Below are 18341 nucleotides of genomic sequence, written 5' to 3'. Positions count from 1 at the left end.
AACAGCCCAACAACATCAGAGATCCGCCACCATACTTCAATGTGGGTATGGGGTGCTCTTCTGTATGGCTATATTTCTGTCTACGCCAAACCCACCTTTGATGTTTGTTGCCAAGAAGCCTTTTTTTGGTCTCATCTGACCATATAACTCTAATATAAAAGTCTGACTTACATTTGGCAAACTGTAGGCACTTTAGTTTGTTGTTGATTGACAGCAGAGGCTTTTTTCTGATAACCCTCAAAAACAACTTGTGGTGATGTAGGTGCAGTCTGATGGTAGTTTGGAGACTTTCTGACCCCAGGGCTTAACTTACCTCTGCAATTATCCAGCTGTGATCCTTGGAGATTCTTTTACCAGTCGAACCATCCTCCTCACGGTGCGTGGGGTTAAATTACAGATAGGTCCTCTTCCAGGCTGATTCCTGACATCTGCTGTCGCTTTTAACTTCTTAACTATTGCCCTGATTGTGGAAGTGGTTATTTCTAACTGTTTAGATATTTTCTTATTACCCTAAATCCGGATTTCAGCAGCTCAACAACTTTTTGTCGCACTTTGACACTGAGTTCTTTTGTCTTTCCCATCTTGATGAATGACAAAGGGTATTTGGCATGTGTCACCTCATATTTATACCTCAGTGAAGCAGGAAGCCATGGTTGACCACTTAAGAGTTCCTAATGAAACATGTGAACTCAAAAATGTAAAACATGACTGGTAATATACTTCAGTTAGATTTTAATTATAGGATTTTCTAGGGGTGCCAATAATTGTGGCACCCATGTTTTGGAGAAAAATATTTTATGTAATGTCAAAAAAATTATTTCTTTCAGGAATTTAACTTCGATGAAAAGGTAAGATTTTTGTGAATATTTTGAGGGAAAGACCAAGATGATAAACAGCAAAGCTATATTTTTTCATAGCCTGTTTTGGTCACATTCACTAAGGGTGCCAATAATTGTGGAGGGCACTGTATATCATTAACAGTTCAACAGAGGTACTTTTGCCCTCTCACAGACACCAAAATGACCAGGCCTCGGTGATCTATGTTTTAATTAATATATATAGCTCTAGACCTGAGACCATTTTCCCACTCAGACTGAGACCATTAAAATTAGTCCAAACATCATAAAGAAATCACTTTGCAATCTTGCATTTTGGTTTGACACTCTCATTCTCATTCCCCTGTCCCTGATGTCACCTTAGCACGGGAAAACACACCGAGGCAAGCAGGGACATATGTCTGAGATATAAGTCTCTCTATAGGGGGTTAGGTATGTTAAGTGTTGCGACAGGCTCTGGGCAATGTTTGTTTGGGGCACCATAAACCAACACCAAGGCCCCACCAAATGAGAAGTTACCAGAGGAAGTATGCCATCTGTGATTTTCCAATCCTTATATCAATTCTGCCTTACACTGGCATGTTGACAGACATGTCAGCTATGAACAATGTGCCTCTAGTCTTTGACCACATTTCTCTTTGTCCTTACTATGGAATTGAAGTTTCATTCCATCATAACATTTAGAGGTGCATACAAATGCAAATGAATGGGGCTTTAATAACAAACATTTGTTTCAGTTGATGGGTAATGATGATGGGTGATGGTGAAGGGTCATTTGGATAAAAGTACAGTTGGCATCTCTGAATCATGCTGATATCACCCGCTTGCTATCTGTCATATATTGCAAAGAGTGATGGCTTATAAAAAATATGATGTTACTGTACATATCTGGTGTAATCTTTCTTCTTCATCTCTTTCTTAAGGGTACTCTACTTTAATATGCATCGTTTTGCAGTCATCTAAAAAATCCATATGAGTTATTCTTATTGATAACTTGTGTTCACACTGACATCTGTATGAAGCAATACATTTCCAAAGAGACATTATTTAAATCTTGTCATTTATTGTGCTTAGTAGTTTAATCACATCCTTTTTTCACCTTCTTTGAGAATAAATAGTTCTTTTGTGGCTTGAAGTTTATTTGTCTTTTATGATGGTACCATGTTTTGATTGTTTGATACCAAATGCTTCAATCAGGTACCCAAGACCTTTTTACTTCTACAAGTGTACACTACAGTCTAAAATAATATGAACATAATATTACGACACTTACAACAAAATCAAAATAAAACAAGGAAATTAAAAAAGAACAATAAACGTGTACAAGTATGAATTCAATTATATTGAGTAATTTTGGTAACTGAAGAAGCATAAAGACTACTCTAGTCCTACTTGGCAAAGAATGTATTTAATGTTCACATTTTAGGCATTCTAAATTATCCCATTAATATGGTAACAGTAATAATTTCATTAAAACATTTGCATTTCTTTTTGAATAGATGCATTTAAAAAATGCTTAATACCATGCCCAACCAACGTCCACACATCGCTATGTTCATTTTAGCTTTTTCAGTCATCTAAAGTGTAAGTGATCAGTGGCAGTGTTTCCACTGAAATAGCAGAATTTTATCATAATTTAAAAAACTAAAACTGGTACTGGCTTCATGGATGGGTGGATGGGTTACATGAAGGTAAAACTTACACATCCCTTTACTATCTTACAACAACAGTCCTTGATCGTCACAGAACACAAACTTTGAGTGTAAGTGATCAGTGGCCTGTCACAGCAGTGAGTCTGCAACTACAGGGATGTGGAGTGTTGGACTTCTCCTAATTTGTATTCTGCCTGGCTGGTCCTCTCCTGTTTGCGGAAGTTGAGTCGGTTAAATTCGCTGGCAATGACCGGAAGGGTCTTGCCTTTGGTTTCGGGCAAAAACAGGCCAATGTAGAGAGCCGTGAGGATGCAGACTGCACCGAATGGAACAAAGCAGAACTGGCCCAATCCACTCTACAAAACACAAACACACCTTTGGTGAGAGAGAGTACCTGTGATGCATTATCATGGAACTGTATACAGAGGATTTTTTGTTCTATTCTTCAGAGAAATTACATGCATGTGTGTTGAAAATTCCTTGAGGTAATTTGGGGGTAAGACATTTAGGGCCTGATTTACTAATATGCGAGCGCTGCTTAATCTGCGTTCGCAAATTAACGCACAGTGTTTTAGCGCATTTTACTTGGTATTTATCAAACCAGATCTGGGCTGGGCAAAATGTGTTTACTCCGCCCTTTATAGGGCCTGATTTACTAACATTGCGACCGCTGCTTAAACTGAGTTCGCACATTAACGCACAGTGTTTTTCCGCATTTTCCGTGGTATTTATTTAGGAAGAGAAAACTAAGCTTCCGCGAAGTGGAGATAGATATATTGGTTCACGTTCGCTCAATCACTGAACCTGATTCAATGTGTGCGCTGCTATATTGTTGTTCTGCCCGCCATCACCTACAGCAAGATGTTTAAAAGAATACGATTATAAAGAATATGCTATTGGTGGCATTAATGCATAAACTGTCTATTATAACAATATAGATGTGTACATGGCGAGATTAATAATTTCTACAAGGGACATGGGTTCACTACAATATATATGGACGTGGGTGCAATCAATGGTTCATATTACGTTCGGAAAGTTTGCGATTTCAAAAAAAGTCCTGTTTGATGTCTATAATTTCAGCTGTGGCAGTGGGGAAATGTATTGACCAGTGCGCCAGAGCAATGCTTCGAGTACCTGTGTGAATATTTGTGAAGGCTGAGATATATCAACTGCTGATACTATAACTGTTTGAAATGATCCGGTGCCAATATTTGCAATGTTTACCAACTGATTGAATGGAATGTGATCTCCGGTTGGAGGGTTAGATGTCGTCTCTGATCTGGTTCAGTAATTGAAGTATTGCGTGGCTGGTTAACCTGTACCGTCTAATGATTTGTGGTTAATTTAACTGAAAATGTGTTATACGAGTTGAAAAAAATATTTCTGTGCGCTGTCTCTGTCTTCTTTCTTCGCCTTTCTCTTATCACTGCTGCCATATCAACGTTTTCAGACTCAATGAAAATGCGCTTCCTGGTTAAGACGTGCTTTTATGAGGCGGAGAATTAGCGCGCAAATCGGAGATGTGCGCTTGCCAGGCAGTTTAGTAAATACCCCGCAATACATCATTAGGCGCACTTATCTTCGCTCCTCCCAAATATTTGCGCATGTTTCCACCCACCTTTTTGTGTCCTCCCCGTCAACACCCACAAAGCGTTAATATGCGCTTCGCTCCCTTAGTAAATACCGTTTTATGTTTACGACCGCTATTTTACGCCAGAAATGGGCGCAATCCTGTTAGTAAATCAGGCCCTTAGACAGGTGAGATATGATCATATTTTTTAGTTCTAGTGAATGTGCGAGCAGCAGCATTCTGTATAAGTTGGAGTCTCTTTATTGAGTTGTTGTTACATCCAGACAGGAGAGCATTGCAGTAGACCAGTCGCAACATAATAAAAGCATAAATTATAATTCTGCATCTTGGAGGGATAGGATTTTTCCAATAGAGGATATCGCATAGATGAAAAAAATATGTCTTTGAGATCTTTTTCATGTGTGAGTCCAATAGGAAGTCTTGGTTGATAATTACACCACATTTTTTATTCTAATGTTGGATGTTAAAAATATGCCATCGAGTACATGGCTAGATAGTGTAATTCTCAATTGTTAAGGGCCTACAAGCATAACCTCAGTTTATCTGTGTTAAGGAGCAGGAAGTTGTTAGTCATCTAGGCTTTTACATGCCCACCCCAGACCCCCTGTAGACACACCCTGACCGCTCTTACCACAATAAAAGGGAACAGCATTCCCACTATGAACAGATTCAGCCACATGAGAGAGCCAGCAATCGTATAAGCAGCCGGACGGGCAGTCTGGTTAAAGATTTCTGTGGGCAGCACTCCTGTTACACCAGCTGAATGGGAGACGAACACAAACACACGCACACAAAAATGTAATATTCTGAGATAAAAGATAAGCCTTACATGGTCACATAGAAATACATATGAACATGCATTGTTTTTAGGGATGCACCGATGTATCGACTGTACATCGATAACAGCCGATGTTCACCTCCTTTAATGTCATCGGCCTATCGGTAATAAACTTGACTTTCACTGATGGCACTTGCCGATGTTCATTGATATATTTTTTGCGTTATTGTACATTAACTCACTTTACTGCAAATGCAGAATTAGAGACGTCAAACTCAAAAACATTCATTCTCACACACAGCCACCATTACACACAGCTCCCCCGGTGATCGCATTATATATGTGATCAATGAACATTGTTGAACATTGTTCTTTTCTTTTTTATGTCGTTTTCTATTTTTTGAAAAAAAAGCAGTATTTATTGTTACACCAGTTTTTATTGCTCTTAGCTTGATTGTTCTCTCCCTTGTACGTCACTTTGGACAAAAGCGTCTGCTAAATGACTAAATATACATGTAAATGTAAATGTAAATGTAAAATGTAATGAAAGCGTTATTGGGTGTTTTGGTGTCGGGTGTTTACCCTGAGTTGGGTGTATTGTTCAATCTGCCGCGATATATATCATTCATACATAATATTTGCATAGCCTACACCTCTACTGCTACTAAATTATACTGATTTATACTGGGTACCAATTTTTTCATCCATTTACCATGTGATAATATCCATAAACTGGTTAAAATACATGTCACTCACACTTCCTGGTTCTCACGCTTCCACATAGCCTATACTGGTCCCAACGCAAAAGCGCGCTCGCGTTGGGATAACACTTTTACCTCGTGCCACTTGTGGAGGGAGCAGGGCATTTAGTCAGAGGGGTGTTTGTTTTGTTCACATTTCAATTATGTAATATAGCTACAGTATTCAGTCTGGCTTTATTTTCTGTTGGGTTAAATGGTGTTCGTTTGATTATATGGACATATGTTATGGAAAGTATAGTGAATTCATTGTTTTTGTTAATATGCACTATGTGGTATTTGGTTTGCAACAGAGAGACTGTGCACTGGTGATTGAAAGTTATGATTAAAATGAAGTTACATTAAAAGATAATAGTGATAAAGGGCTGAAATAATTGAATATAGTGCTTTTTAAATAATGATTTCATTGTTTTGAACATCGGTATTGGTATCCGCCAAGAATTTCCATATCGGTGCATCCCTTTTAGATGAAAAATAAAAAAGTCCCACCTGGTCCCATTCCAAAGCTGAGTATGTATGTGAAGATACAGGCCATACTGAGATAAGGCATCCAGGTCACTTTATGCTGTCAAATACAGTTGAAAAAAGTACAATCATGAACCGCATGGTCATCAATGTTCTACTATAAAGACATTACTTAGACGTAAGAAAAATATAGGTTGTATCAAATTTCTTTATTTATGTGTAAATGACAAGTACATATTACATCTTGTTAGTTTCTAGACTTCCAGCCTTCAAGTTTTTAAACTGCTCCTTCTCAAGTGCATGTTTGGTCAAAGCACTAATTAAAAATTCCATCTTGAAACATGATTTTTGTTCCTATGTAATACTGCACAGCAACACTAGTAGCACGTGACTGCATTACTATCATAACTTGAACTATCATTAGGGCTGCTTGATTCTGACAAAAATCACTAACCATTATTTCTGGCCAACACTGACTTCACAATTCTTAAACATGACTACTCATTCAGTGTTTCCCCTAGAGTAGCAGCTTTAGCAGTGGTTTGATTGTGCTCATAGACATGAGCCTGCAACGCCGGACCCTCAGTGCTTTCATTTACATGAATTTGTATTTACTTAATAGTAAATATACAAGTAGACAAGTGTTATTTAAATTCATCTTTAGTTAATTTGTGTACTGAGTACTATGCACTGACTTTTAGTTTTCTTCATACTTATTTGCGTAGGCTACTATATGATGACATAGGCCTGCACTGAAAGTGCATTGCAAAATCTGCTGGTTTTCATATGGGGGTGTGACGTGAAGGTGATGCTGGATAGTCCTTTGAATTTGCACCAACTCAATCCTAGCTGTTCAAGTGTTTATGTGGTCAAAGGTCAAGTGTTTATGTGGTCTAACGCTAGGTTTGGGATTTTTTAGGCTTGCCTCTGAACTTGAGAAAATGTAAATCGTGTCTTGAATGAGTATGTAGTGGATAATATAGCAGCTGAGAACAAGGGCCATAAGCCCCACAGGAGCTGACTAGCAACTGAAGTCAGCTGTGACCAACACTGGTGCAGAATCCATCAACAATAGGAACAGATTACATGTGCAACAAAAAATACAAGTGCTTCCACTATAATACTGTACATTCAGGTATTATACCATTTAAAGTGTATGCTTTTAAATTGCTAATTGGTAAAAGAAAGTAAAAACATTTTCTCTCAAACTCATCTGAAATATTCATGTTTGGACTAACACATTGTTAAGGTCTTATCCAGTGTAGTGATTAGTCCAACTGTGGTCAAGTATCACATGTGGACAGGAGAGGGTGTAGCCTACCTTTAGTGATGTGAATTAATAATGCATACCTCAAATGACAGAGCCAATGTGAACACCACAGCCCAGCCTGACATGAGGATGTAACCTCCCATCAATAGCAACCGCCGGCCCTGTCGCTCAATCAGCAGGTTCTGTCAATCACAGATACATTCAACAAACACAGGCTTTGCACATATATCTTCTTTCTGTATTTATCATCCTCTCTCTCATGTTTCTGGTTTAAGTTATTGGTCTCACTACAGCTACTCAGCAGTGTTTTATGTCTTACAAAATACTTTATGACTCATCATGATATGTCAATGCAGTTTATATAAACAAGTTGCTTTAAGGGGTTTAACACATGTGCTAGTTAAACCTTAATAATAACCTGTTTGTGCACAGTAATATCTTATTGTTAGAATAACTAATTTTCTCACACTATTCCACAGCATAGATTGTACAAGCCTTTGCTAACAGAGCTTAAAGTCCTACTTCAGTCTGTGTACCTGTTATGTAATCTAAGGAGGATTAGTCCCACATACTTACAGATATTATACAGGCAGTGAATTCACATGTGCCTGTGCCAATGGTAATATACTGAATGGCAGCAGGATCTATCCCAGCCTCCTGAAATACGTAGGACGCAAAGGAGTAAATCTGTAAAAGGAGACACATGTTTGGGGAGATTTCAGTGATTTCTCAAGAAACAAACATACACACACACATATTCACAGACAAACACACACACACACACATATTTCTTTGGAGTAAATCTCCCTGAGCCAGTTTATTGCAGAGTAAGCTGTTTTTTAAAGTTGCACTGAGTCCTGAGAGGTAACCAGGGCTGGTGTGCATGATACCTGGGCCGGGATAAAATTTCAACAGGCCCCCGCCCCCACCCTAATTAAAGAAAAAATATGTTAACATTATTCTTTGTGTATAACTAAAAACTGCTAATGAGCTCCAGATTTGTGAGTAGATATTTTGGAAATACGTGTGTGGACGTCTGGCTACCCTTAAGACTTAACCATGTTTCAAAATAACAGAGGGACATGTTTAGGCTACATATTGTAGCATGAAGAACATTAATTTATGGCAAGTATCATAAGGCTGGGCCGGGATAGCTTCCCTCGTAGTCCCCCTAGTCATAGGGCCTGCAGGTAACTCTGCCCAACAGAGCATTTTAAACAGAAGAGAAAGTCCAAACTATTTATTTTTTAAGGCCATCTTTCCTTGTCCCTTTTTCCAAAGTGAAGTGACCTATGTCCTTCCAACCACCGTTTGCTTCATCGTTATATTCACAATAAATATTTGATCAGTACATATGGTGGTATTCTGCAAATAACTCCCTTCTGTATTATTAATGACATATATCAAATTCACAGGTCTATTACACAGACAGAAAGAGGAGCCACCCAAAGTCCATTGGATCATGTTCTGCAGCTTGGTGAGTGGAAAGACCATCACATTACATGGATGGCACTGTATTAAAGAAGTATTCCACAATTCTGGTGAAAGGTTGATGATATTTGATCTCAACAGCTAATCACATTACAAACCTCCCTTACATGCTCCTGAAAGTAATGTGCTGATTGGCTAGAAATGTTTATCGCTCCGTCCAACCCAGTATGTTTGTTGAATTCCATGGCAATGCGATTAGCACTTTTGGATTTGGTGTATAACTAATGCTGTAGTTAGCAATTATGCCTTCCAAGCAGTTGACCAGGGTAAGATTCCCAGCCAAACCTGGATGCATATGTATAGGTGCTTGATGCCCAATTTCAATGCACTGATTATGGTCAGTAACTTTAATCAATTTAGGATGTCACAAAGTTACTGACTAAACAAACAGTCTACAATGACTAAGGCGGGTAATGGAGGCACGCCAACAGGGGGCCATTTGGCCCTGGGACACGTACCCAAAGGGAGCGCTAGCATCTGGAGGTGCCCACGCTGAGTGTAACGGTTACCGGCAGGTAGAGTGCTGTCTAGTGAGTAAACCCTACTCCCCGGCACCTTAAAAGACATGCTAGTCACAACTAGGGATGGGAACCGAGAACCGGGTCTGGTTGAGAACCGGTTCCCAATGAGCCGAATCTTTGGAATCGTTAGCCAAATTCATAACCGGGTCTGTTAACAGGTCTCTGTGCCGTTTGCGCATGCGCAAACTCTTATAATAAAGTCAGAACGCAGCAGAAATGGCAACTCGACAGAAGCGATCTAAAGTGTGGCTTTATTTCACCCGAACGGATGCGAACACGGTCACTTGTAACCTCTGTAAAAAATGTATTTCCTCAAAGGGAGGAAGTACATCTACCATGAATAAGCACTTGAGCACACATGGTATAAAATTACAAGAATGTCATGTTTTCGATGCCAGCAGCAGCTCAACAAACGTCGGCGCTTCATCCCTTACTTGCCAAGGTAAACTCCTCAAAATGTTTTATCATAAGTCATAACGGTGTTACTCGTGTGTTATCAGCAAACGCTTGCGTTTTCGTGTTAACCATAACTAAACTTAGCATTGAATTGCTTAACAGAATGGGTTCTTTGACATTGTCATATATTATATATAACTTACATAACTAGGCTAGCTTAACTGTATAATCTTCTATTTTCAACCGTTGGCTAGAGGCAGGGGCAGTGCTTGCCTCCCCTCTGTTGGTCCTAGGGAAGGGTTAGGCTGTACAAAAGACTCCGTTAATAAGCAAGCAACGCGTGCAGCTCCCTCAGTTTGACAGTTCGATATGGATAAGTTTCTCGAAGCCAATTCAGTGGCAGCAATAGCTAAGTGTTAAATATACTGAGTGCCTAGTTTGTACATGATACAAGTAATTATGTTTCAGTACGTTATTGTGTTTGTAGTGGACTCTACATTGCTATTAGAAGCGTTTAGCATAATAGTTCGCTATTAGCAATACAACCAAGCAACCTACAAGAAAATATACAGTCCTTTACCTCAATAACAAGGGCTGTAGGCCTATGTCAGATCAGAAAATTCAGCGATTTTGTTAGTGCCATTTTTTTCATTGTGCAAACCAGCGTTCGCTCTATAAATAATCTCCATTTCCATCCAATTAAGCTGATGATGAGGTTCTAAATCAGACGGGCTCAGAGGCTGCTAGTCTGTCATCGTTACAGGCTGCAGTTAGTAGGCTACGTCTTCTGTAAGGAAGGAGCATTGTTATTTGTATGAACGTTTATATTAAACAGAACACATTTTATTTACTACTGGCATGGAAAAACCATTCCGGACCAATAATATTTCAACTCTTGGTACGGATTCTAATTATTTAGCAATAGTGCTCTAACTAAAGTTAAAAAACTATACTTCTGTAGCCATCAATTGAGAAATAAAATTCAAGAATTAAAGAAAATAAACCAATCTGAGCACAAAAGAAAATGAATTGGAAATTAGTTTGTACATATAAATTGCAGATTGGGTCTTGATGCAAGTTCTTCACAATATAAAGGGATTTCCACACAGAATCACACACCCATGTCCCCGGCCCTGAGTTTGCACACTGACCGAGTCATTACCACAGAGCTGCATAGCACTGCTGATGATGGCCACAGAGATGACCTGCCAGCGGACAGAGCGGTCTGAGAGCAGCTCCCACGGTTGCCGTGGGCGCACGCCCTCTGCCTCAGCCTGCTCCTGCAGGATCTCCTCCACCTCAATGGGCGAGACCTCACAGCCCCTCAGACGCCTCAGCGCTGAAGAATCCATAAATAGAAACATCAGGGAACAGTCTAGTAGCACCCAGGCTTAGCATTAGGGGTGTACTTGACAGCCAAGCATGACTTGGAAGAACACAGTGCTAGCATTGTTTTGAGATAATAATGGACACTGTTAGGCAAGACCTAAGGTTATAGGCTTCCTCGGAGAAAGAAAAAAACTCAGGCGATTGGACTAATTCATGGCAGAATGACAGATACTAGAATTAGAACATAAAACCCTTACAGGGAAATATTTGACCTTTTAAGTATTGTTTCTGTTCACCCCCTGCTTGAAATCTGTGACTAAGTGGGGATTTCTTACCTGCAAAGCAGCCTTCCTTGTCCCCACGGTCTATGAGAAGGTAACGAGGGCTCTCAGGGAACCAGGGCAGCGTGAGTAACTGGATGAACCCAGGGACGGCATTACTGGCTAGAAGATACTGCCAGTACGGCTCACTCCCCAAGATCTCCCTGTGCAAAGACAAAAACACACCAAAAATAGCCTCCAGTTTTCAGTAAATGCAAGCAATAGAGAGTAAATGCAGGCATGCTTTAACACTATTTTTATATAGACTTCTTCCTGATTCCAATAGTTTTGGAAAACATGGCTCCATGTGGTTTAGCTAACATGTGTCTTGAGCACACCTGAGACCCACGATCTGTCCTAGTACGACTCCGAAGGCTGTGAAGACAGCAGAGGACAGTGACACGGCTCCACGGAGGTGTTTAGGTGCACTCTCACCAAAATACATGGGTTGGACATTCATGCTGATCCCTGCAAATGGAGTGACAGAAGAAGCCAGTCATTACTTTCCACCAGATAATTGTATGATCTTATGGTCTTAGACATCAACTAAGACAATGCAGCTCAAATCTGAGGGTCTTTTTGCCCAGGCAGTGATGGTCCATGTGCACATGCCTGCATTTATTCCCACCAGTATTCTGGAGAGGATGATCATCTCCACAGATTTTGCTGCTCTACTTGTAAGACCTAAGAGAGCACTCGACATGAGGAAGATATTGTTCAGCAACATTGTCTTCTTCCTATAGGATAACAAACAACCAAATTACATAGTCATAATAAATAATGAAACCTGGGACTACATTTGCAATGGGTTCTGGAGACGCAGGCTAATAACAGCAAATAATATGTGGCATAATAGGTTTTTGAACTGAAAATGGGTAGCTATTTCTGTTTTCTAAAATGAAATCATCCATCTCACTAACCACTACAGTTTACATTTTTTCTCAGGCTGATTTCTTTCTTTACTTCCTGATAAAAGTAAGCTCCTGTACCTCCCAAAGCGAATTGACATGGGCCCAGCAATCAGGGCACCTGTCAATCCTCCAAGTGAGAAAACGGACACAACGAAAGTCCAGATCAGGGTGACCTCATACAACCCCAACTCTATGCCCCATCGTTCCAAAAATGTCTCATTGATGAAAGTCTGAATATGCTGTAGGAGGAAACAGGACAGTTACAAGACCCATGGATATACGACATGTGAGATTTTGGTCAAGTGTAGGTGTAGTTTGTGATGCAAGGGTTTGAGTGAAAACCAGCATTTTTTAAACATGCACTGGAAAATGGGGAGATTTCTGAGTGAAAAAAAATTGTATCTACTTTTAACCTATTTTATCCAGTACAGAGCCCTTCATGAAATTATAGAATGATGATTGATAACTATTGCACTTTGCTTACAAGTTTTGTTAATGCAATGTTATGTAAAACAACACACATTGAAATAGTCACATGAAGACACACAGACACATGTACAGCCAGTAGACATAATATAAAAATATGAACCTTACAGTTGTTGGTGCATTCATAATAGCAAGATTATAGCCGTATTGTAGCGTTCCCCCAATTGCGGTACTGGCCACCATCAAAGCCAGTGTCCTGGAATGACCCTGAGAAATATGAAGAAAATGCTTTTGTCATGCAATGAGTGGAATGCTGAGTAAATGACTTCCAAACTGAATGGTGAAATTGAAGAAACAAAACACAATATATAATAGTTCGCAATATGTCTGTTTACTATGAAGAATACCAATAGAAATCTGACAAAATATGAAATAAATGGCTGCACCTTCTAGGCAGCTATCAGGAAATGAATTAATCGCCCCAAACTGCTTCACTTATATTGTAGATGTCTTATCTTACCACCATCACCAATGTATGGCTGCCATTTTGCACTGGTGCACTTAATGTAACTCCACTGTGTTGAAAAGCACATTCCCGCACTGTACTCGAACTCGCAACATCTGGCAGGTGAGGGGGACGTGCTTGCAAGGAGGCCTAAACCCAAAGGTGTTGGTGAGTGAGGTTTGCTCATCTCTTAAGGTGCTGGTGAGTGAGGTTTGCTCATCTCTTAAGGTGTTGGGGAGTGAGGTCTGTTCATCTCTTAAGGTGTTGGTGAGTGAGGTTTGCTCATCCCTTAATGTGTTGGGGAGTGAGGTCTGTTCATCTCTTAAGGTGTTGGTGAGTGAGGTTTGCTCATCCCTTAATGTGTTGGGGAGTGAGGTCTGTTCATCTCTTAAGGTGTTGGTGAGTGAGGTTTGCTCATCTCTTAAGGTGTTGGTGAGTGAGGTTTGCTCATCCCTTAATGTGTTGGGGAGTGAGGTCTGTTCATCTCTTAAGGTGTTGGTGAGTGAGGTTTGCTCATCTCTTAAGGTATTGGGGAGTGAGGTTTGTTCGTCTCTTAAGGTGTTGGGGAGTGAGGTTTGCTCATCTGTTAAAGCAGCAGTACTGAGTTCTGTTCCAAAACTAGTAAGCTACTTACCTAAAAGGTATGCAAAAACCTTGCAAACACCACCAACAGCCCAGCTGACACTGATATAAGCTTGCCAACACACTACTTGGTGTCTTTTGGCGTTTTAGCTGGCAATGTCATGCGTGGGAAAGCTTTTCTTCCTTTTTGCAGGGTGTACCAGCCCGTTACACAGAACTACACAGGGCATATCCTGGATGGCGACTGGGAAAGACACAGGTGTTTATCTGTCCTTCACATGACCATATGCTATCAAAATGAATTTTAGGATGGTACCTAAACTAGTTGCCTATAAAACCATATCTCAAAAAGTGTCAAATTGTTGCATAGTGTTACTTTAAGGTGTTAGGGAGTGAGGTTTGCTCATCTCTGAAGGTGTTGGTAAGTGAGGTTTGCTCATCTCTTGAGGTGTTGGGGAGTGAGGTCTGTTCATCTCTTAAGGTGTTGGTGAGTGAGGTTTGCTCATCTCTTAAGGTGTTGGGGAGTGAGGTCTGTTCATCTCTTAAGGTGTTGGTGAGTGAAGTTTGCTCATCTCTTAAGGTGTTGGGGAGTGAGGTCTGTTCATCTTTTAAGGTGTTGGTGAGTGAGGTTTGCTTACTGCCAGCACTGTACCTGCTGGCTACCATTAGCTAAGCACAAGTTACTTACTTGCATAACTTTTTGGATGCTGGATGACTAAACCAGCTTGGGCCTAAAGCATCTGGGCTACTACCCCTACTATTTATGATAAGCATGCTGAGGTCCTTCACAACCACAGAGATATGTGACCATGTCTGTTCCCAGGGACAGCACCCAAATACAGAGAGTTGTGACCATGTCCGCAGGGACAGCACCCAAATACAATGTAGAATCTCCTGGCTGTGGGTCTCAAACACCTCCTGCAGCAGCAACATTGCTTCCCAAAGAACTTTCACATCAAGGTATGAGCTGGATCCTAACCCAATACCCTGCAGATACTTTATTGTTGTGAGTTACTGGGTGATTTCATATCTGGCTAACAAAAACGACATAATTAAAGGTGTAACTGAAAATAAATACTGAACCTTAGAAAGACTGAAAAGCAATGCACATTTGCGCTATTGTCACAGAATGCAAAAAAAATGCATTTCTGTGGAGATAATGCATTAAAATACAGAAAATGTAATAGGGACTTTCACTCTATCTTCAGTCTACTCCATCTATTCATGCAAGTGAACACATGTGCAGATTCACAGTCTGAAAATGTTTCCTTTGGTATGTTCTAATAGGATTAGTGAAGTACTTGGTTCTCAGAAGTCAGAACAAATTTAGTCACGGATCTAGATAGCATCTAGATAGCATTTTATACAGAGGGGGTGAAGCTCATAAGTTGCGGAACAAACTCCTGAAACAATGGGACAACTTTTAGTAGACCTTTAAACCTTTAACCTGTCAATGACAAGGCTTATTTCAAGAAGTGACATAAATTAAAGTAAAACACAGCCTTTATTAATAAGAGCATCTGTAAAACAGTACATCCATAATGATTAGAGCATCTGTATCTGTAAAAAAGTACATCCATAAATGATTAAGTGGAAGTGATGCACATGAAATGAATAGAATGAAAATATAGAACAGAATGGAAGAGTGAGGAAGAAGAACTAAGAAGGGAAGAACCACTGAAAGAATAACCTGAATGCCAAGAATGTGTGGTTTATACTTACTACTATAACCTATTTCTATGCATTTGCCACAACCCAACAGCTTACTAGTGAGTCAACAGCCAACAACCACTCCCAAACAAACCCCTGACAAATGACCAACTAATTTAAAGATGCTAAGAAAGGGGTGTCATGGGGGTGATTTCCAAACGGCATTTTTTGGTAAGTCTCAGGCCAAATCAGTTTCATAGTGGTACACTTGACTGACCTGAGACAAAACCAGACTGCTGCCTAGGTCACTGTGGGTAAATCGATGCAAAACATGTAGTCTACAGTTACCAGTTACATTTATGACCACAATCATCCTGAGGCTCCCTCTGTGCCTTTGTCAAAATAAAGGACAAACAGCCAAGGAGCAGAGGGGTCATCATATCCCCTTACAGTTGGTTGACTGATGGAACTGCAAAGGATGGGTTAGGGTTGTTGTGCTTGTGCACCAGGGCTAATGCTCATAGGGGTTGCAAAAGTTCCTCTGTAATACTGATCAGATAGAGTGCCTGAATATCCACTGAAAAGGTTTACACTGTCAGAGTGTATCTTGCCTTGTAGCAATACAGAGAAAGCACCACTGTAGGAAAGCCTCCTTGCACCACCTTCTCTTGGTGTTATATTTACTTATATCGAAATGTTTTTGTACACCAACCATTACAGAGACACGTTTACTTAGATGTACATGCAATTGAGTACATTGAAGATAGACAGGCTCAATTCTTATCAACTTATAAGTGAACTGCACAGTACATTCTAAGGTTGTAAACGCATTGTCCCTCGGTGAAAGATTACCCAGCTAATGCAGTTTTTATGACCAGAAAATACCCAATGTCCTAATTCGCTTTTTGTAAACCTTACAGTATATCTATGATCAAGTCACAAGTTACACGGTGGGTGAATACATGCTGCGTCTTAAAACGTATTCATTCATTTGGAATTACCTTGTTCTGAGGTTCACCTTTCATCGTGGCTGATGATGAAGATGCAGTACTTTCAATGCTTCACTGGCATATCTCACCGACTCCGTATGGTAACTTTAAAAGTAAAGTGATCATGGTAAAGAGCAAACTGGTTAATGAGAGAAGGTGAACGTCGGTACCGGCAACTGACAAGAGTCCGCCTAATTTGCATGGATGCACGTGAGTGGTCTTTGCACTGCAGCCTGGCAACTAATTTTTACACCATGTTCAGAAAAGTTATGAGCTGTTCAATAGCACGTGTTTAAAACATTGTTATCATACAAAATCCTTTCTAATCGTATAATAACCCTCCAGTTGTGTTCGCAACATAGTTACAGAATTGACCGACCTGACCTAAATGTCAACAGGGGGACCTGTTCTAACATAATAAAACTTAAAGACAACATATGTGGTGGCAGCACAAAATGTGACGTTTCTCGTCGGGGTCCGGTCCGTCGGGATTTATTTTCTGATAGGCTACTGAGCAGCGGGCAATACATGATCCTGCGGTTACGGTTACTTGTCAAAACGATCAAAGAAATGATTTTAATATACCTCTTTTTAATGATTTTTTTTTTTTACCGTTTCGTGACGCAAATAAAAAGTTTCAGTTGATGCATTGCAATCTTTTTAATCTAGCCTACTCAATTCAATTAAATTCTAAGAAGCTTTATTGGCATGAATGTTTTTTAACACTATTTCCAAAGCTGATTCAACACATAGGCCTACATATTACATACACATAGAAGGACAAATATAATGAACAGAGTTGATTAAAAATAAATAAATAAACAACAAAAGACCATTCCAAAAATAACAACAAACATAGTTTGGCATTATGTGGCCTTACTGTCCCTCAGGTTATGGCAGGCTGCCACATATCCAGCAGCTAGATTGGCCAAATCCATGTCTTCCCCAAGTATGTTTGGTAACTTTGCCTCCCCTGTGAGAGTTTGAAAGCCTATCAAATGAACCTTTTCTAATGGTTTCATATTTTGGGCTTTCCGTGAGGAAGTTTACCTCTGTCTCCACGGCCCCCAGACTGCATTGTGAGCACAGCCTCTCCTCTCTGGGCAGCCAGGCCTGCCTGTGTCTGCCTCTTTTTCGATGGCGAGGCAGTGCTCACTGAGTCTGTACATTGTCAAGGTTTTCCCGAGTTTTGTGTCTTTTACTGTTTTCAGGTTAGAAGTTGTTGAGTACTCACGTTTTAAGGCCAAATAACATTGTAATTTAGATTGTGTTTTGGTTGCTTATTTCCAATAGGTAATATCAGTTTCTTTTTAAGTGTTTGTAATTTAGTTGGGTCTTATTTTCCTTGCTACTGAGTCATTGTCCAGAGCCTCAGTGATGAGATTTGGTGTTAGGTCACCAAGACTCAGGACAAGTTGGGTAAGAGGGCTCCTCCCTATAATCAGCTCTTGGCATTTCAGTGCATGGTAGTGGAGTGAGCGGTGGTCGCTCTTTTTAAAAGGTTGCCAATATTTGACAGCTTCATTTTTGAATATCAATAATTAGGGGGTATTGGCCTTATTCTGCTCTGCATGCATTGTTCGGTGTCTTCCTCTGTACCCGGAGGTTGCTTTTGCAGAACTCTGCATGCAAGGCTTCGGTTGGATGTTTTTCCCAATTTGAAAAGTCACCTTTTTGTTGCTGGACCCCACACCTCACAGCCATACAGCGCAATTGGTTCAATTACTGATTGGAATAGCTTAAGCCTAATTCTTATTGGTATATCTAATTTAATTGACCTTTTGATGGCGTAGAATGTTCTCTTTGCCTTTTCTTTGAGTTCCTACGCAGCCAAGCCAAAGTTTCCTGTTGGGGTGAGGGTGTTACAT

General features: G+C 40.1%; 1 protein-coding gene across 1 annotated transcript; it reads right to left on the bottom strand.

Annotated features, from left to right (window-relative positions):
- Positions 1-2637: 2637 nt before the first annotated feature.
- Positions 2638-16509, bottom strand: LOC308370801 (solute carrier family 2, facilitated glucose transporter member 11-like; the record flags this gene model as incomplete). Its single annotated transcript, XM_080845516.1, has 12 exons — positions 2638-2844; positions 4714-4841; positions 6108-6183; positions 7434-7535; positions 7930-8040; positions 10913-11100; positions 11426-11574; positions 11749-11871; positions 12019-12143; positions 12396-12560; positions 12916-13014; positions 16486-16509. 12 exons carry the CDS (start codon positions 16507-16509, stop codon positions 2638-2640), a joined length of 1497 nt encoding a protein of 498 aa, XP_080701642.1.
- Between the last annotated feature and the right edge of the window lie 1832 nt (positions 16510-18341).

This window comes from Sprattus sprattus, assembly GCF_963457725.1.
Source record: "Sprattus sprattus genome assembly, chromosome: 10".
Classification (NCBI taxonomy): domain Eukaryota; kingdom Metazoa; phylum Chordata; class Actinopteri; order Clupeiformes; family Clupeidae; genus Sprattus; species Sprattus sprattus.
The sequence above is the reverse complement of the archived record's forward strand: the minus strand, read 5'-3'. Positions and strand labels throughout refer to the sequence as shown.